Raw genomic sequence first — 17920 nt, forward strand, 5'->3', positions numbered from 1 at the left:
ACGCAGTACCGCACAATCTGGTTCGTTCTCAGCCGTTGGGTTCGTCTCCCTCCCTCACCTCCGCTCCCTGCTTCCTCATGCAGGGAGAGGACGTGTTGGAGTCCATGGCGGCCTGGGTGACCTGAGGACGACCGGCGGGGTTGGGGCAGGGTTCCCCCTGGCCCCCCGACGGCACGCATGGGCGTTACGCCGGCTTAGTTCGTTCCATACGTTCTGTCCCTTCTTTAATGTCGCATTCATACGTTTTGCGACTTGCGACCACGCACATAATAAACACTATTTGCTTTACTTCTTGAGCGCAGTAGCTCGGCGTTAGCGCGGTTCGGCCGAGCCCAGAACTTTGTAACTAGTGGCCGTCCGCGCAAAGGGTGTTCATTCTTTCTCATGCCTGTGGCAGCAGCACCTGCTGCTCCCCATCCGCCCTCAGCAGCGCCACCGACGCTGTCGTCGCTGCTGCCCGACCTGCAGCAGCTGCTGGCGGGCCGGCACTGGTCGCAGGCAGTGCTGGCGGCAAGACAACACCTGGCAGTAGCAGCAGCGGCAGCAATAGCAGCGCGTGATGAAGGGGAGGCGCGGGAAGGGGAGGTGCGGGAATGTGACGCAACAGAGGCGGCAGCAGCGCCGGTGCGGGCAGGAGGGGGCCCGGAGATGTTGTGGCCGGCTGCAGGGTTGGCAGCAGCGGCCGCAACGCGGGCTATGACGAACAGCAGCAGGCGCAGCCATGATGCGGGCAGGGCGGATAGCCTAGTTGCGGCCGAGGAGGCGGCGGCGTGGCGGGGTCTGGCGGTGGCGCTGGTGCGCGGTTTGGAGTTGCCAGAAGCCGCCTACACAGCCTGCTGCCGCGGGCTGCACGCCCTGGCGGCCCTGCAGCGGCGGCGGCAGCAGCCAGCAGCAGCAGCAGCAGCAGCAGCAGTAGCAGAGATGGCGGGCTGGGAGCGGGAGCTGCTGACTGTGAGGCTGGAGTGCCTGTCTGCGGTGGCGAGGGGCGACAGCCACGCCGTGCGGGCTCGGCTCCAGCGCAGCGGCCTGCTGCTGCAGCTGCCCTCAATTCAAGCCGCCGCTGCGGCCGCAGCGGCCGCGACCCTGATGCCTGAGCGGCCGGCATCAGCAGCGCGCGCCACATCAATACACAGGGGGCAGGGGCAGGGGCAGGGGCAGGGGCAGGGGCAGGGGCAGGGGCAGGGGCAGGGGCAGGGGCAGGGGCAGGGGCAGGGGCAGGGGCAGGGGCAGGGGCAAGAGGAGGCGGAGGAAGTGGCGGCGGGCGCAAGCCCAGCCGCCCGTGCACTGCCACACCCGCGCGTCTTTGTGCTGTCAGACCTGCACGCGGACGCTGCTATCGGTGGTGGCGGCGGTGGCGGTGGCGGCGAGCCGGCGGCGGCCCGCCGGACGACCTACATGGACCTGCTGCGGCGCGTGTCCCTGAGGCACTTCCAGCACGACGTGTTGCTGGTGGCGGGCAAGTGCTGCTAGTGATGCTAGGACAGGGGCGCATGGGGTGCAGGGGGTGCAGGGGTTCAGGGGGTACAGGGGCGCAGGGGTCGCAGGGGTTCAGGGGGCGCAGGGGGCGCAGGGGCGGAGGGGGCGCAGGGCGGTCTCAGGGGCTTCGGCGGGGATGGCCACGTCCGCTGCACGCACCGCACACCAGCGTACTGCATCCACGGCCTGTCTTATTACCGGTGTGTACGTGTGTTTGTATGTGCGCCCCCATACAACAGGTGACGTGGCGGACACGCTGCCGGCCACCCGCGAGGCGCTGCGGCTGCTCAAGCAGCGCTTCGGACGCGTGTTCTTCACACCCGGTGCGTGTGTGGGCCCGTTGCTTGGCAACGCACATGTTGGCTTGCAGTCGTACGGTGCGAGGGAAATCGTGTTGAGTGAGGGAAGCTAATGCTAGCGCATAGAGCCTCTTGCGAAGCGGTGTGACGCGACCACCGCCATCACCTCACGCGCTCGCGCAGGGAACCATGACTTATGGCTACGACCCGGATTGGAGGACAGCTGTGCTGGCGCCGGCGGCGCTGGTAATGACAGCACCAGCGGCAGCGGCCTGGCAGATTCATATGCCAAGCTGTGGGCGCTGTGGGATGCGTGTGACGAGCTGGGGGTGGAGGTGGTGCCGGCGGAGGTGGCGCCAGGGGTGCTGGTGGCTCCGCTCCTGTCTTGGTACCGCCACACCTTTGATACGGCAGACCCGGTGCCGGGCCGCCTGCGTTTCGACAGCTGGTGCCGCTGGCCCGTGGCGGAGGCCGATGTGTGGCAGGTGGGTGGGCGTGCAGAAGTGTGGCTGTGGGGAGGTGCGGGGATGGGAAGTAAGGAATTGGGTCGGTCAGGAACAACTACCATACCACGGTGCCATTAACAGACTCATTTGCCACGGTGTGCGTGCACAACGGTCGCATTCACGGCGGGCACCCCAATGATGACCTTATCCCGGCCCCTGGTCAACCACCTGCCCCACACCGGGTCCGCTCCGTCATCAGGTGATGCTGCGGCTGAATGACGTCGCCCTGGCCGCCATCCGCACCTGGCGGGCGGCGAGGCGGGGCAGCACCACCCCGGCGCCGCCGAATCCGCTGCCAGCCGCCAATGATGCTACCACACCGGCGCCGCACGGCATCACTGCGCCTGCTGCATCAGCACCCCTGCCGGCAGCTGCTGCTCCAGCTCCTGCCGACGCGATGCCTCCCCATCGCAGCAGCCACGGCACGATTGCTGATGAGGGCTGCGGCAGCAGCAGCAGCACAAGCATCAGCAGCACGGGTAACGACCCAGCGTTGCCTCCACTGGTCATCACCCTGACACACTTCCTGCCGCATCCCGACTTGCCCTTCCCCCGCCTGCCACGTGAGCTGGCCAAGGCCGTGGGCTGCGCCGAGCTGCAGCACGTGCTGGCCATGGCTGGCTCGTCCGTACACGTGTACGGCCACTCCCACGTCGCAGCCGACACGTGGCTTTCCACGGCATCGGCAGCTGCAGGTGCTGCTGCTGCTGCTGATGGCGCTGTGGCTGCGGGGAGAAAGGGCGGTGGAGGCGCGGCCGCAGCAGGCGGTGTCGGGAGCAGTAGTGGGGGCGCTGCCGGCGGCGGAGGCGGCGAGGCTGTGGTTGCTGGCGAGAGCCGGGCCGCAGGCGGCATGGGGAAGCGGCACGGGGAGGCAGGCGATGTGGGTCGCGACCGGACGGCGAGCCGGCGCTATGTGCACTGGCCGTTGCATGGGCAGAGACGGGCGGTGCTGCGGTGCGTCTGGGACCCGGTCCGGGGCCTGTGCTCCTATGGTGTGGATGGCGAGGATGGCAGCGAGCTGTCTTGAGCTTACGCTCATGTGGCTCTGAAGTTACAGGCCAGGGGAATATTAAGGAGGCGAGGTTCAACAGTGTAGGGCCGGTTTAAGAAAGAAACATCAGGGAAACGTTGAGGGGCCCCACGGCAGACTAAGGGTCCCGCGGCACACAGACCGACTCAGGCGCCAGAGCCGAAACGCACTAAGAAATGGTTCACTTTGTTTCCATGTATTTCATGTATTCGACAGGACTTGCCTGTGATGAAGTGCAACAGATTACGGATGGTTGACAAGTACTTTTCCAATGCCCACGCATCGGGGCACGCAATTGCTGCTGGCCGCTTTGCATTTGCATATACAAAGGCCGTTTTGGAGAGCCGTCCCTCACAAAAACCGTTCGTGTTTATTCCAGTTAACTCCGACACTTGCCCGCTTAGTCCTCGCTGCTGTAACTCAAGCATTCCTTCATTGCTGCACACACGCAAGCTCATAATACCAGTCTTAAATAGCCTGGTAACAAGCTTTTACTCGAGCGCTGCAACTTGCAACATGCTGCTCCAGCGCGCAGGCGTCAACGTCTATCGCAAGTGAGAGTGACTAGCGGCCTTCAGTACCTAACAGCGGTAGAATTGAATGCCAAGGATGCTCGTCTCTGGGTTTTCACCAAGCGAAACAGGGATTCAGCGCACCCGCTGACAGATATTTGAGCAGGGGGGCAGCGCTGACGTAGCGAGCTCACGAGCAAGTGTCATCCGACATTGGAGTAGAGGGGCTCGCTCATGATATGGAGTGTTTCAGGGAAAGCGGTTGGCCGCAGTACTCCGACACTATTCACGGCACCGCGGGCACTGTGTGAAGCCAGGAGCTCAGGACCGACGTCCCCGACGCCCACGCTCGCTCGCCCAAAGCTTCAACCCATGCTTACACAACCCCCTATGTAAACACGCAGGGCGCCCCGCGCTGCCACTGCGGTTCACGCCATGGCGACCCAGGCGGGCGGGCCCAAGAAGGTCCTGATCGTGGGCGGCGTGGCGGGCGGCGCCAGTTGCGCGGCTCGCCTGCGCCGCATGGATGAGAAGGTGCGTGGAAGCTGGTCAACCGAGCTGGGGGAGGTGGTCATTGCATCATTGAGCATCAAAATGTGGAGCAGTGCAGGGTAGTGGTCACGACGGGAGTGCGGGCTTAGGGCGGGTAGGGAATTGCAGTGTAGGGCGCCAACTTGAACGGGGGCAGCAAGGCAGCTTGAGCACAATCCAAACAACTGAACCCGCCCGGCGCGATGTATTGCTGTTGTCCCACGGCAACAGGCGGAGATCACGATCTTCGAGCGCGGTCCGTATGTGTCGTTCGCCAACTGCGGCCTGCCCTACTATGTGGGAGAGATCATCAAGGTGCGTGGGGATGTGCAGGCGAAGGGAGGGTGGAAGGAGGGCGGAGGGAGGGTGGAGGGAGGGAGGGTGGAGGGAGGGAGGGAGGGAGGGAGGGAGGGTGGAGGGAGGGATGGAGGGAGGTATCCCACTGGAGCCTGGGAGGCGCCGGCGGTTAGGGATACGGTACCGATCAGCGCGACGTGGAATGACCTCCCGGGTTGCTCGGCACCACGTGTGCGACCCACACGGATAGGGGGATGGGTCTATGCGAGCAGGGAGCATGTGTGTAGGCTACCGGCGCGACGGCGTTAGTGGGCACTCTCAGTACCGACGCGGGGCCATTATTGCCGGCGCAAGCTCAGGTTGTTGGGATGCGTATGTGCGGGCAAGCGCACTCGCACAACAACCATTTGTCCGGGCCCACCGGCGGGCTCCCCCGCCTACCTCCTCGCCTGCTGCCCTCCTCCTTCTACCCTCCCAGGAGCAATCTGCGCTGCTGGTGGCGAACGCCGCCAAGTTCAACAAGTGGTTCAACGTGGACGTCAAGGAGAGCACCGAGGTGCGGGGTGCAACTGACTAGCGGCTGCCAGTGTCGGCGGGGGCTTGGCCACTCAGGGTCGGTGGACCGTACGGCTGTCGAAGAACCGTGATAGATGTTGCCTCGGAATATATCAGGCTGCCAACTGTGTGCAAGTATGTACGCCATGCCTACACACGTGCAACCCATGCACGGCTCACAGGCTGCACAGAGCCCAGCACGGGGCCTCATACCCCACCCAACCCCGCCCAACCCCTCCCGACCCGAATTCCGTGCCCTCTCCATCTGTCCCTCCTGCAGGTGGTGTCCATCGACCGGCAGGCCAAGCAGGTGGTGGCGCGTGACGTCAAGACAGGCGCCGAAACCACCTACCCCTACGACTACCTGGTGCTCAGTCCGGGCGGCAACGCGGTGAGAGGGGCGGAAAAGGGCAGCTGGTTCCTAGTCCGTCGCATGAAGACTCCCCCTACATGCCCCAGGACCAGCAATAGGAACCAGTCGTGCGTTCGCCTGGTCGCACCCCTGGAGTGCCAGTTCCGCCCTGCGCCGCACCCTCCCCTGCGCCGCACCCTCCCCTGCACTGCTGCCCGACGCTGCCCCGACACACGCGCGCTGCCTGCAGGTGCGGCCGCCGCTGCCGGGTGTGGACCTGCCCGGCATCTTCAGCGTCAAGACCATCCCGGACGCCAACGCCATCAAGAACTGGATCGCGGAGAAGGTCCGTGTCGGCATGTCAGCGCGTGTGCGTACGTGTGTATCTCTGCGTACGTGTGCGTGCGTATGTGTGTGTGTGCGCGTGTGTGTGTGTCTGCGTATGCCAAGCAAGCAGCAACCTGGACGCAAACACTGCACGCAGCCCAGTGCCTTCGAAACCAACCTGCGCACTCAGCCCACAGTGGCCTTCTACGGCTGTCACACTCCAACTTGCACCGCATGCGCACCACTACCGTTACCATCCGCTCTCCCTCTCTTGTCCCTGTGCCGGCGGCTCCCCACCCTGCAGGACGCCAAGACGGCGGTGGTGATCGGCGGCGGCTTCATCGGTCTGGAGATGATAGAGAACCTGGTGCACCGCGGCATCAAGACCAGCCTGGTAGAGATGCTGCCGCAGGTGTGTGTGTGTGTGTGTGTGTGTGCAGGGGCACGGAGGCATGATGGTGGTGGTGGTGGTGTGTGGGCGTTACATGCCCGAGCCCATTGAAAACGTCCCATCAGCAGAAAGCCCCCCCAGCCACGAAACTGCGAGAAGAGTGCGCCAGCAATGGCATTCAGTGTCGTGGGTGGATTTGCCCATGCGAAACAGCGAGAGGTCCCGGTGGGAAGGGGGGCGGCGTGCATGCTTGTTCGCGACCGGGTTGCAACGAGTCCCCTTCCTCCGAATCGCTCTCCTCCTCTCCACCACCCCAACCCCCAATCCTCAATTCCCATTGCGTTCGGTTTAGTTTGGGCTGGTATCTAACCCCCGCCCCACATGATGTTCCCAAGATGGTCTACCGTCTACCACTTATTTAACTAATCATGAATGTACCCCCCCGCCCCCCCCCACATACACACACACACACACACACAGGTAATGCCGCCCTACGATCCCGAGGTGGTGGAGCCAGTGCACGAGCGGCTGCGGGCCAAGGGCGTGGAGCTGCACCTGGGCGACGGCGTGGCGGGCTTCGAGGCGGGACCGGGCGGCAAGGGCCTGGTGGTCAAGACCGCCAGCGGCAAGGCGCACGCAGCAGACCTGGTGGTGCTGGTGAGAGCAGGGAGATGGAGGGAGGGAGGCAGAGGGGTGGCAAGGGGTGAAGAGAGGAGCCGGATTGCCAAATGGCCCCAAACGTGCCGTCAAGCTGCTTGCCGATGCACGTGGGTGGGGTGAGAGGGGAGGACGGAAACCTGCTGCTGCGTGTGTGATTGCGCCCGAATGCAGGCCATCGGCGTCAAGCCGGAGACCAGCCTGGCCAAGGCCGCGGGTCTGGAGCTGGGCGGGCGCGGCGGCATCAAGACGGACGCCCACATGCGCACCAGTGACCCAGCCATCTTCGCCGTGGGAGACGCCGTAGAGGTGGGGCCGTACCGCCGGGGTTTGTTGGGGTGGGGCCGTATTGGGGTTTGTTGGGGTGGGGCCATGTTGGGGTTTGTTGGGGTGGGGCCGGGGCGCGGGGAGTGATGGGCCACTACCGTACTACTGCGCCACGTGTGTCATGGGGCACCATGCCAGGCATTGCAACAGTGACTGGATCCAGGTCCGGGTTGAGAGTTGGGGACATTCGGAAGTCAGCACCTTGGCTGTAAACTGGTCGCTCGCTGCCTCTCTCGCTGCCTCTCAGACCCACCCAACACATCAAACACACCATCCCCCGCCCAACCCACCCACACGGAGCCCCACAGGTCAAGGATTACGTGACTGGCGAGATGACGCTCATCCCGCTGGCCGGTCCCGCCAACCGCCAGGGCCGCATCGTGGCTGACGTCATCACTGGCAAGTGAGTGCCGCAAGTGCATGCATGGGGGCACGGCGCATCGGGGGCCAGGAGCCTAGAGCTTGGGGTGGGGCCAGAAGCCGTCTGGAGTCTGGTCGATCATGGGGCGGTGCACGTCGCCGCCGTGCTGTGTCATCACCTCTTGCGGCTCGCACATGCATCTGGTTACCCAGCCGGCAACCCCCCAGTACCGATCCGTAACTTGAGTGTCGGTAGTTACATTCACCCTCTGACAAACTAGCCCATAAACGTAGCGTTAACACCGACCGCATGCCCCGCTTTTACAAACATCCTTGCAACGCCACGCCCCGTCTGCCCACCACCCCCCTGCACAGCGAGCCGAGCACCTTCCGCGGCAGCCAGGGCACCAGTGTGTTGGGCCTGTTCGGCATGACCCTGGCCGCCACCGGCGCCAGCGAGAAGACCCTCAAGCGCATCAAGCGCGACTACAAGAAGGTATTGTGTTTGTGTGCGCGTGTGCTGTGTGTGCGTGAAATAGACAGGGGAAGGGAGGCATGCTGTATTTTGACCGCGACCGTCCCGACACCTGTGTCCAACTATCATGTGTGCTCTCCCCACCCCACCCCCCGGACGGGTCCAGGTGTACCTGCACATCAACAACCACGCCGGCTACTACCCGGGCGCCAAGCAGATTGACATGAAGCTGCTGTTCGACCCCAAGGTGTGTGCGTGTATGTGTGTGTGTGTGTGTGTGTGTGTGTGTGTGTGTGTGGTAGGCAGACACAACGCAAACATGTGCGCGGGTCTGTGGCAGAGTTCCCTGACCCCCGCTGCTGACCCCCTCTGCTGGCCCCCGGCCCCCCCGCCACGCACACAGGACGGCAAGATCCTGGGCATGCAGGCCAGCGGGGAGGACGGCGTGGAGAAGCGCGTGGACGTGGTGGCGTTCGCGCTGCAGAAGGGCGCCACCGTGTTCGACCTGGAGGAGGTGAGCCGGCCCGCCTGGGGGGTGGGTGGGGGGGGGGGGGGGAGGAGGGGAAAGGGGAAGGGAAAGCAGCGGGGCTGAGAATCTGAGATGGCTGGGGAATCGCACGTGTTTGTTTGTGTGTAGGGAAGGGGCAAATCCGGAAGAGGGTTATTGCTGTGGTGGATTCGGGACATCGGTTGCCTGGTTGGGCACGCGCACGCCCCTGCCATGCCGTACACCCGGTGTGTTAAAGAGCACAAGGAAAACATTGCGCAAAGAAAGTGTGTGTGTGGTGTTGGTCCTCCCTCCACAGGCAGAGCTGTGCTACGCGCCCCAGTTTGGCAGTGCCAAGGACCCAGTCAACATGGTGCGTGCATGTGGTTGTGGTTGGCCTGTGAGTGGGTGCTCATGTGTGTAGCAGTATGTGCGGACGGGCGTGGCTGGACGTGGACCCTGTGTCATGCACGCCCGGCCTGCCTCCTTGCCACTTTTGTCAATGCGCCATGCTGGCTGGGCCGATTGTGCTACCCGGTCGTGACCGCGCCCGTGCATCTCCACCCGCCGCCCTCCGCCTGCAGATCGGCATGGTGGCTGCCAACGTGATGCGCGGCATGCACCCGCTCACCAACTGGGACGAGCTGGACCTGCAGCAGGTGGCGGCAGACCCCAACGCGGTGCTGGTGGACGTGCGCGAGGTAGGGAGAGGTTCTAGTGGTGCTGGGGGAGGGCTCGGGGGTGGGTTTGGCGCGCAGGGGGCGGGAAAGGATTGTTCTTGGCGTTCCCAAGTAAGGAACCAGGGACACGGGGTCGCATGGGGGCCGGCGTGTGGAGGGGAAGCAGGCTGCTGTAGTTGGTGCGCTGTTTCGCGCAGCTGTGGGCGACAGCAGACAGGCCGGTGGGAAGGCAGCAAGGTGGTGGGTTTGTCCGCCTGTGGGGCTGAGCTCCCCCTTCTGGACGCCTCCGTACCCTCTGTCACGCGCTCGCATTCATCACTTCATTTACCACGCCACGCCACGTATGTGCGGCCCGCAGCCCGCTGAGCTGGAGAAGGTGGGCAAGGTGGCGGGCTGCGTCAACATGCCGCTGTCCAGCCTGCGCCAGGCGCTGGGCACCCTGCAGGACAAGGACAAGAAGTACTACGTGTACTGCCAGGTGCGGCGCGCGAATGTACGAGCGGTTGGGGATTTGCCGTGTACGGAAGTGAGGCTGTACGGCATGCGGTAGGCATGTTGTAGTCAAGTTCTGGTGGTGCAGTGCCGGTAGTGGGCTGGCATTTGGCAGTAGCATGGGCGAGGGGGGTGCGGTGGTGAGGAAAGCTGCATATGTTGTGGTCCGTCCTGCTCGGCGCATTTTCCTTGGTCGCCCCATCCTTCACGCTCCGCCTGCCCGGTCCCCGCCTCCCTCCCCCACAGGTGGGCCTGCGCGGCTATGTGGCCACGCGCCAATTCCTGCAGAACGGCTTCGACGCCATCAACGTCAGCGGAGGTGAGGCAGCCCTGGGCGGTTGGAGCGGGGTTCCGTGGTTGGCGGAGGGGGGGTTCTGTGCCCGAGCCCAATGATAAGAGGCTGCGTAGGGTCAGGCGGCCTTGCGGTTTTAGGTTGCTCTGAGAGGTGGCCTTGCCCAGCGGTGCGGGGCTCCGGCGGCATGGCGGCCGGGGATGGGCGACGCCTGCACAGATTGGGCGGGTTCGAGTGGCACGCCGGCACCGGGCCGGTCGTCTGGCATGGGCACAACACGCCTGTTGCACACAGGTTCTGCTGCGCACCCCTTGCCCTGCCGTCGCCTGACTAGTTGTGCCTGGAACTGTACTCCGCCCCCACCCTGCGTAGGCTACAAGTCGTTCCAGCAGATCATCAGTCCCAAGCTGTAAGGCGGCAGCAACCGCCCTGCTTGCAAGGGAGGACATGAAGGACATCGTGACGCGACTCGAATGTAATAGTTGATGCTGGGGAAGGGCTCAAGGAGGGGTTAAATGGACTGGTGCCCGAGGGCTCAGTTGTGCATACAGCTTCAGGCTACGTAATTGCATGAATGGTGATTTGCATGATACGGTACTGCTATAAGTGCATGAGTGGGGAATGACACGAGTCGAATGCCAGTGGTTTGCGGGGCTGGTTGTACGTCAGGCCTGGTGGTGGCGATGTGCGATACAACCCCAGGCCAGACGGAGGCAGCTGACAATCTTGTAGTCTCATGGAGTGGCTCTCATTCCGGTCCACTCGGTCACGTCTGGAGCTGCTGCAACACGGTTCATGCGCACCCGCGAATCAAAGCCCAGCTGCCCTAGCATCATGACACCGTTGATCAGGTGGTGTTGAGAAACACCGAGTTTTGTTTGGGATAGACCAGGCGGCAGGACGCTTACGCGCGCTCGCCACGGATGCGGCGGGCCAGCTGGATGTCCTTGGGCATGATGGTCACACGCTTGGCGTGGATGGCGCACAGGTTGGTGTCCTCGAACAGGCCCACCAGGTAGGCCTCGGCGGCCTCCTGCAGCGCCAGCACGGCCTGGCTCTGGAAGCGCAGGTCGGTCTTGAAGTCCTGGGCGATCTCACGCACCAGGCGCTGGAATGGCAGCTTGCGGATCAGCAGCTCAGTCGACTTCTGGTACTTGCGGATCTCGCGCAGCGCCACGGTACCGGGGCGGTAGCGATGGGGCTTCTTCACACCGCCGGTGGCGGGGGTCTTGCGAGCGGCCTTGGTGGCCAGCTGCTTGCGGGGCGCCTTGCCGCCAGTCGACTTGCGGGCAGTCTGCTTGGTGCGGGCCATTTCTGTTGAAATATTTACGACGAGGTATGGGCATGCGGTGGCTGCACAAGCTTTTTATATGGCGGGCGACCGATGCATGGGCGCCGGAATGGCACAGCTGAGGCGGTGTAGTCAACGCTCCGGTCAAAGCTCAGACTGGCCAACAACTGAAGTCGTTGCCCCTGCCCCCGGGCCAAATATAATGGCCCTGAATTTCACATAGCTGGTATCTCTCAACTTTCTTCCTTCGTTCACCTGCACCAACTCATTTGACAATGTCCGGACGTGGCAAGGGCGGCAAGGGCCTGGGCAAGGGCGGTGCCAAGCGCCATCGCAAGGTGCTTCGCGACAACATCCAGGGCATCACCAAGCCCGCTATCCGCCGTCTGGCTCGCCGTGGCGGTGTGAAGCGTATCAGCGGCCTGATCTACGAGGAGACCCGCACGGTGCTGAAGACCTTCCTGGAGAACGTCATCCGCGACTCGGTCACCTACACCGAGCACGCTCGCCGCAAGACCGTGACTGCCATGGACGTGGTCTACGCGCTCAAGCGCCAGGGCCGCACCCTGTACGGCTTTGGCGGCTAAGCGGCTTCTGTGCCTCAGGCAGCGGCTCGGGCGGGCAGGACGTGTACCCACCGTGTCGTGCCCCTACCCCTTAAGGCTGTCTACCTCTTCATCCAAACTCGGTGTTTCTCAACACCACACTGAAACATGGTTACCTCTTGAACGAGCGGAGTTGGCTGGGAGCGAAAGGGCGTGCGTATGTTGCTCTCAATTGCATGAAGACACCCAGCGAATCCCGGGCTATGGTGCTGGTCGACTGTGATGACTGTGATGGCGGCACGCGGGTAAGCCTGACCAGGCTCACCACCTGCGATCGCACAGGAGCCCAAGTGCAACCAAACATGTAGTAGCCTTTTGGAGCAGTAAGCTAATGTAGTAGCCTTCAGGATGGAGCAAGAATGCAAGATGGAGTCTGCCACCATGGCCCATGGGTGACGGCAAAGCCGGAAGCATTCGCAGTGCTCTGGAGTTCAACACAGTTCAACATGGCTCACCGCGTGTGTCAAGTCAGTACAAACCCAAGGCATAGTGTGCTAAAGTGCACCATACCCAACCATGCCTACCCTTCCAAATGATCGGCAATCAATCCTAGCCAGCCAGTCCCCGGAAAGGTGGCCAGAGTGCCCAACTTCGACCCGGTACGCGAGCACACGTCCCCTTTGCCAACACCGGAGCCAGGTTTGTGGTGATGTGCAGATGCGTCTAGCGAACTTTTTCCCAACCAGCCCCATAGCCCCAAGGAGCACCAGCAGCTCCTCTAGCACCAACTGGCTGGCAAGGGATTGCACGCTACCACCCGCAGATCCCACCTCTTGCCCCCTGAACCAGCGGGCTTCTACCCGCGTGTCTTGCCCTAGCCAGCTTCCATGCCCCAGCCAAAACCAGGATATGGTGGTGTTGAGAAACACCGAGTTTGTTGTTAGAGGTCGAGGTCAGGCGCTTTAGGCGGCCTCCTCGCTGCCCTTGCCGCCCTTGGTCTTCTTGGGCAGCAGCACGGCGTGGATGTTGGGCAGCACACCGCCCGAGGCGATGGTCACCTCACCCAGCAGCTTGCCCAGCTCCTCGTCGTTGCGGATGGCCAGCTGGATGTGGCGGGGCACGATGCGGTTCTTCTTGTTGTCGCGGGCGGCGTTGCCGGCCAGCTCCAGCACCTCGGCGGTCAGGTACTCCAGCACGGCGGCCAGGTACACGGGCGCGCCGGCACCGATGCGCTCGGCGTACTTGCCCTTCTTCAGGTAGCGCGCAATGCGGCCCACAGGGAACTGCAGGCCGGCCTTGGCGCTGCGGCTCACGGCCTTCTTGCCAGAGGTCTTGCCCTTGCCGCGACCAGCCATTGTGTTGGGTTTGAGTTGAAGAGAGAGAGAAAGAAGGAGTTGAGAATGTGGAGCTTTATTTGAGTTGCAGAGAAGCGCCTCTTATTTATATAGATGAGTCCCTGGGCGCGACGGCTCGCCCTGGTCAAGCGGTCAACGCGAAGTGTCGGTTGGTCAAACAACCGCTCGCCTCGCCCTGGCCACCCATCGTGCTCTCAAATAGCCTTTCGCTTCTACCGGTGACTATCGCAATACACAACTCTTTTTCGCAGCTCGCTTCCAGCAATCAATACCATGGCCCCCAAGAAGGACGAGAAGCCCGCGACTGCCGAGGCCGGCGCTGAGGCCCCTGCCAAGGCTGAGCCCTAGCCCAAGGCCGAGAAGGCCGCCAAGAAGGCCAAGAAGGAGCCTTCCAAGAAGGCTGCCAAGGAGCCCAAGGGCGATGGCGAGAAGAAGGACAAGAAGAAGAAGAGCAGCGCCGTGGAGACCTACAAGCTGTACATCTACAAGGTGCTCAAGCAGGTGCACCCCGACACCGGCATCAGCAGCAAGGCCATGTCCATCATGAACAGCTTCATCAACGACATCTTTGAGAAGGTGGCCACCGAGGCCTCCAAGCTGAGCCGCTACAACAAGAAGCCCACCGTCACCTCCCGCGAGATCCAAACCGCCGTGCGCCTGGTGCTGCCCGGCGAGCTGGCCAAGCACGCGGTGTCGGAGGGCACCAAGGCCGTGACCAAGTTCACCTCGGGCTAAACGCGCTCAGAGGCTGGACTAATCCCCTTCTACCCTCTTACAACAAACTCGGTGTTTCTCAACACCACCTTAACACGGGACTGGGTTAACAGGCACGGGTAACAGGGTTGGGCACGGCAAGGCGATCAACACCACCACTCTATGGGACGTGTCTGGTGCCGGACTGCCGGCGTGCAACCCAACATATCGCATCTGTACGCCAGCCTAATGACCGCTCACGCACTCATGTCCATCACTGCCCCTTCACGCATCCAGGGACACGTGCATCAGACCGCATGTCTGCAAAACTCTGTCCCTTTGACTGACCATCCTCACCAGCACGTAGATACCTGCAACGCTGTGATGCGACAGAGCTCAAATAGGAACATCTCAATAACTATGCGCGTTCTCTACGCTCCAGGCTCTCTCTCGCATTGCTCTCCCCACGCAATAGTCATGCCCAGAAATCCCCATGCATTGTCCACTAGTACGATATCCCCCACTACCAGTGCCATCACGTGAAAGTCTTCGTGCGCTTCCTCTCTCCTCGCCCGTCCTCCTTCCGCCTCTCACGCCGGCAGTCCCGCCAGTTGCGCCACGGAGCGGACTACCACGTCTGGGTGCTCGGAGGCGGGCAGCCCCTCCAGCCGCTTCAGCGTGGTGACGCCCGTGAGCGGCAGGCACGTGAACAAGCCGCCCTGTGCAGGGTGGCGAGGCGCACACGTGTGTGTTTGCTAGTCACGGTAGTAGAGCAGTGTACGTGTGCGTATGCGTGTGAATGGCAGCGCCCAGCAGCAGCAGTGTGCTGGTGGGAGGCTGGTGCGAACGTACGGTGTGCGCGGGCGCGCTGGGCCACCTTGCACCCGCCCAGCCAGTCACACCACGCATGGACAAGTGTGCACACGCCATACAGACACACACTCCCATCTCCCATCAGCTGGGCTCCAGGCTCTGTGCGGCAGCCCGTGGCCTCACACGTGGCCTCACACGTGGCCTCACACACACGCACACGCACACCTGTCGGCCCAGGTGGATGTCCGTGTCCATGCGGTCGCCCACGATGGCGGTGTGTGCGGGCTCCAGGCCGTAGGTGCGGCACAGGTACGGCAGCAGCCACTCGCCGCCCTTGGCCACGTTCACCTGCGGGCCGGGTGTGTGGAGAATGCCACAAACAGGCCGGGTGCTGGTGTGGTCAGGTGGGTGGTATGGTCAAGGGGGCGGCGGGTGGTGACTGGTGATGCTTGATTGCTGCCGGGTCCGTGCGTAGCGCGTGTGTGAGTGTGTGAACCATGCCGTGGCCAGGGAGCCATGCGGCCTGCGCCTGCAGTCAGTGCCGGCTGCCACGCACCATGCGGGGGCTTCCCAGTCTCCGCCCGCCCGCCATGCCCACGCCGCAGCCTCACCGCGCTGACTCCTGACGCCGTCTCCACCGCCTTGACCAGGCCGCCGGTGCCAGGCATCATCCTGCGGCGGGCAAGGGAGCGGCCGGGTCACACAACGCTCTGCCCAGTGCCGCCGTGCCCCTGGCTGCATCTTTCCGGCCCCGCTGCAAGGACTCAAAGAAGTTAGTGGGGCCTGCATGGACCTCAAGCCATGTAAAATGCTCATGCTGCAAGGACAGACACCGTACCCGGTACCGCACAGCAAATGCAACTGTGTGTAATGCACAGGAACAAAACCTCCGTGCCGCCCCACCCCCCAAGCCCTGCTGCCTTCCCGCCTGCCTGCCCGCCTGCCTGCCCGTCTGTCTGCCTGCCTGCCTGCCGCGCACCTGCCGCCGCCGATGTGGTCGGCGCAGTCCATGTTGGTGGCCACCAGCAGGCAGCCCGGCAGCTCGCGCAGGTGGATGGAGGCGTACACCAGGCGCGAGTCTGGAGGCGGGGGCGAGGGAGGGGGGTTGCAAAGATTGTTGGAAAAGCGGTACAGGATACACTGAAGACTGCAGACGAAGTTGGTACGGGGGCGGGGCCGCCGCTCGGAGGGCGGGTAACCGTGCGTGGGCCCCTTTTGGCTTTGCGCGTTGCATTGCAGCATGTCAGGGCAGGCCAGCACATCGATTGCTGCTGACGGAAGGCGGCCCTGTGCAGGCCATGTGGCACTGCCAAGCGCCAACCGTTACCTGGCGCTCACGCACGCACTCACATGAGAAGTTGGGGTCCCAGCCCACCACCACTGCCCCGACGTCTGGATCGACCTGTGCAGCCGTTGGAGTGCAAGCGGGATAAAGCAATGGTGGGACAAGCAGGGCTCATGACAAGATGTTTCACACCCGCCTGCAAACGTCCCTACAACTTCACCTATACAAATCACAGCCTGAAAGCGCCCTGTCACACCGCGTCCCGCCACACCTTGAGAGCCTTCATTGCGTCCAAATCATCCATGGGCGGCACCTTCAGCGCCCGGCCGCCCACGTAAGGAATGCCCTGCGGTGCGGAGCCACAACACACACACGCTCTCATAAAAACAACTGCATCGGAATTTGGTCATCACCGTTCAGTCAGTCATCGCTGATAGCCTGGCTCAGGGCACCTGCATGTGGTGCCGCAACCGGTGCGGCGGTACTGCAACCCGTGTCGGCGTGCCCGCCACCTCATGTCGCCGCCCTCACCGCCTGCTCCAGCTCCTGCTCCACGCCGCTCCAGCCCAGCAGCAGCACCTTGCTGCAGGGCCTGCTGCCGCCCGGCCCGAAGCCCTGGCTGGTCAGGTAGGCGGCGGCGCAGTAGGATGAGGACACGATCTGTCGAGCGGGTGGAGGGGAGAGGACAGGATATTTGAAGGGCATGCCAGGTGTACAACGTGGGGGTGCGTCGAGGTGGGAGGACTTGCAGGCATCTCTACCCGCAGGCTCCCGTTCCCTTCATCAGCGCCACGCGAGGTACCGTACCCTGTCATCTGAACCCTACCCCCTGTTTCCTTCCACACGTACCGACACCCTTCACCCCTACGCACTTGCCCACGAGACCCTGCAAACCCACCTCCTCCGCTGCCACTTCCAGTCCTAGGCTTGAGAATTTGGCCACGTATCCCGCGCGGCTCTTCGAGCTATTATTGGTGACGAACAATAGCCGCTTGCCCTGGCGCCGGAACTCCTTCAGGGCCTGGCGATGGCGCGGGGGAGGAGGCGGCAAATGACACACCGATGCCCGACGGTTTGATTGGAGGCTAATCGAGAGAAGACGAATACATGAGCATACGGTAGTGTCGCCCTGGTGAAGGCCCCTGGCGGTGCCCCCAAGCCACGCAAAGGCGGGCGCTCTCACCTCGGGGGCATTGTGGATGATCTCACTGCCTCGCCACAGCACGCCATCGCAGTCAAAGATCTGAAAGCACGTGAGGAGATTTGTTTGCGCCGGTCCAGGCAAGCAGCATCCCGTCACATGGGTCGGGCACCCCCCGCGGTCGGGTCCTCGCGAAGCCCTGACCCGCCACCGCCAGTATCCCGCCCCAACGCCCGCCGCACCAGGGTGGATGTTTCCCGCAGCCGCTCTGGGGCAGTGCGCTCGTCCAGCACTGTGAGGGGGGTGACGGATGTAGCCGACGTGGACGGCACATCCACCGCAGTGGCAGCTGTGGCAGCTGCGGCAGCGTAGGGGTCCGGGCAGCGGAGGGGTGAGTCAGGGTTCGGGGAGGGTTCGGGTTCGTCCTTTTGTGGCTGGCCGGCCGCCCTGAAGTGGGTTTATACATGTAGTCCAATTACCCCTGTGCCAACTGACCTCGAGCAGTGAATGGCGCTCCACCCGCCAGCACAGCGTGGCACCCGCGCGCTTGCCGAGTTGCACCGAGCGCCATCCGGCGTGCTTGTAGCGCCAAATTGCTCATGATTGGGGGAGAAAACCAGAATGAAATTGATACCGGTTCCAGGCCGGTTCACGAACACGCCGATGTGAGTATTGGCCGATTCGCTTTCCGGTGAGTTTAGCTGCTATAAACGCTACACTTCATTGTATTGCTCACCAAACGCATATGTAT

At 63.2% G+C, this 17920-nt stretch overlaps 7 protein-coding genes across 7 annotated transcripts; 4 read left to right on the forward strand and 3 right to left on the reverse strand.

The window, feature by feature from the left end:
- Positions 1-234: 234 nt before the first annotated feature.
- On the forward strand, positions 235-3396 carry CHLRE_06g271188v5 (uncharacterized protein). Its single transcript, XM_043062944.1, has 4 exons — positions 235-1456; positions 1716-1799; positions 1959-2260; positions 2481-3396. The coding sequence occupies exons 1-4, from the start codon at positions 385-387 to the stop codon at positions 3306-3308; spliced, it is 2286 nt and encodes a 761-aa protein (XP_042923650.1). The 5' UTR covers positions 235-384; the 3' UTR covers positions 3309-3396.
- Positions 3397-3524: 128 nt separating this feature from the next.
- Positions 3525-10926, forward strand: CHLRE_06g271200v5 (uncharacterized protein). The gene is made up of 18 exons (XM_043062945.1): positions 3525-3865; positions 4228-4357; positions 4586-4669; positions 5130-5207; positions 5487-5597; positions 5809-5904; positions 6190-6297; positions 6757-6933; positions 7108-7242; positions 7569-7663; positions 7996-8116; positions 8262-8342; positions 8499-8609; positions 8902-8955; positions 9167-9283; positions 9621-9740; positions 10001-10073; positions 10419-10926. Exons 1-18 carry the CDS (start codon positions 3828-3830, stop codon positions 10457-10459), a joined length of 1770 nt encoding a protein of 589 aa, XP_042923651.1. The 5' UTR covers positions 3525-3827; the 3' UTR covers positions 10460-10926.
- A 2-nt stretch (positions 10927-10928) lies between these two features.
- CHLRE_06g271250v5 (uncharacterized protein) lies at positions 10929-11474 on the reverse strand. Its single transcript, XM_001696167.2, has one exon. The coding sequence runs from the start codon at positions 11356-11358 to the stop codon at positions 10951-10953; it is 408 nt and encodes a 135-aa protein (XP_001696219.1). The 5' UTR covers positions 11359-11474; the 3' UTR covers positions 10929-10950.
- Positions 11475-11574: 100 nt separating this feature from the next.
- On the forward strand, positions 11575-12286 carry CHLRE_06g271300v5 (uncharacterized protein). Its single transcript, XM_001696436.2, has one exon. The coding sequence runs from the start codon at positions 11613-11615 to the stop codon at positions 11922-11924; it is 312 nt and encodes a 103-aa protein (XP_001696488.1). The 5' UTR covers positions 11575-11612; the 3' UTR covers positions 11925-12286.
- A 12-nt stretch (positions 12287-12298) lies between these two features.
- CHLRE_06g271350v5 (uncharacterized protein) lies at positions 12299-13354 on the reverse strand. The gene has a single exon (XM_043062946.1). It carries the CDS (start codon positions 13235-13237, stop codon positions 12845-12847), a length of 393 nt encoding a protein of 130 aa, XP_042923652.1. The 5' UTR covers positions 13238-13354; the 3' UTR covers positions 12299-12844.
- Positions 13355-13464: 110 nt separating this feature from the next.
- On the forward strand, positions 13465-13996 carry CHLRE_06g271376v5 (uncharacterized protein). Its single transcript, XM_043062947.1, has 2 exons — positions 13465-13537; positions 13586-13996. The coding sequence occupies exons 1-2, from the start codon at positions 13511-13513 to the stop codon at positions 13970-13972; spliced, it is 414 nt and encodes a 137-aa protein (XP_042923653.1). The 5' UTR covers positions 13465-13510; the 3' UTR covers positions 13973-13996.
- A 1-nt stretch (position 13997) lies between these two features.
- On the reverse strand, positions 13998-17893 carry CHLRE_06g271400v5 (uncharacterized protein). Its single transcript, XM_001696165.2, has 11 exons — positions 17665-17893; positions 17412-17527; positions 17212-17271; positions 16927-17049; positions 16560-16688; positions 16300-16374; positions 16094-16145; positions 15723-15822; positions 15355-15415; positions 14969-15091; positions 13998-14649 (listed from the first exon to the last, which is right to left on the reverse strand). The coding sequence occupies exons 1-11, from the start codon at positions 17738-17740 to the stop codon at positions 14521-14523; spliced, it is 1044 nt and encodes a 347-aa protein (XP_001696217.1). The 5' UTR covers positions 17741-17893; the 3' UTR covers positions 13998-14520.
- Positions 17894-17920: the final 27 nt, after the last annotated feature.

This window comes from Chlamydomonas reinhardtii, chromosome 6 (genome assembly GCF_000002595.2).
Source record: "Chlamydomonas reinhardtii strain CC-503 cw92 mt+ chromosome 6, whole genome shotgun sequence".
In the NCBI taxonomy this organism is placed as follows: Eukaryota; Viridiplantae; Chlorophyta; class Chlorophyceae; order Chlamydomonadales; family Chlamydomonadaceae; genus Chlamydomonas; species Chlamydomonas reinhardtii.

Excerpts from the sequence above, each read along its gene's own strand:
- CHLRE_06g271188v5 (XM_043062944.1), top strand. The coding sequence starts at position 385 with ATGCCTGTGGCAGCAGCACCTGCTGCTCCCCATCCGCCCTCAGCAGCG. Across the intron at positions 1,457-1,715 it reads CGACGTGTTGCTGGTGGCGG|GTGACGTGGCGGACACGCTG; the intron begins GCAAGTGCTGCT and ends CCCATACAACAG. Across the intron at positions 2,261-2,480 it reads CGGAGGCCGATGTGTGGCAG|GTGATGCTGCGGCTGAATGA; the intron begins GTGGGTGGGCGT and ends CTCCGTCATCAG.
- CHLRE_06g271200v5 (XM_043062945.1), top strand. The coding sequence starts at position 3,828 with ATGCTGCTCCAGCGCGCAGGCGTCAACGTCTATCGCAA. Across the intron at positions 4,670-5,129 it reads ATGTGGGAGAGATCATCAAG|GAGCAATCTGCGCTGCTGGT; the intron begins GTGCGTGGGGAT and ends CTACCCTCCCAG. Across the intron at positions 8,117-8,261 it reads TCAAGCGCGACTACAAGAAG|GTGTACCTGCACATCAACAA; the intron begins GTATTGTGTTTG and ends GGACGGGTCCAG.
- CHLRE_06g271250v5 (XM_001696167.2), bottom strand. The coding sequence starts at position 11,358 with ATGGCCCGCACCAAGCAGACTGCCCGCAAGTCGACTGGCGGCAAGGCG.
- CHLRE_06g271300v5 (XM_001696436.2), top strand. The coding sequence starts at position 11,613 with ATGTCCGGACGTGGCAAGGGCGGCAAGGGCCTGGGCAAGGGCGGTGCC.
- CHLRE_06g271350v5 (XM_043062946.1), bottom strand. The coding sequence starts at position 13,237 with ATGGCTGGTCGCGGCAAGGGCAAGACCTCTGGCAAGAAGGCCGTGAGC.
- CHLRE_06g271376v5 (XM_043062947.1), top strand. The coding sequence starts at position 13,511 with ATGGCCCCCAAGAAGGACGAGAAGCCC. Across the intron at positions 13,538-13,585 it reads CCAAGAAGGACGAGAAGCCC|CCCAAGGCCGAGAAGGCCGC; the intron begins GCGACTGCCGAG and ends GCTGAGCCCTAG.
- CHLRE_06g271400v5 (XM_001696165.2), bottom strand. The coding sequence starts at position 17,740 with ATGGCGCTCGGTGCAACTCGGCAAGCGCGCGGGTGCCACGCTGTGCTG. Across the intron at positions 17,528-17,664 it reads AGCGCCATTCACTGCTCGAG|CTGCCACAGCTGCCACTGCG; the intron begins GTCAGTTGGCAC and ends ACGCTGCCGCAG. Across the intron at positions 16,375-16,559 it reads AGCAGGAGCTGGAGCAGGCG|GGCATTCCTTACGTGGGCGG; the intron begins GTGAGGGCGGCG and ends TCCGCACCGCAG.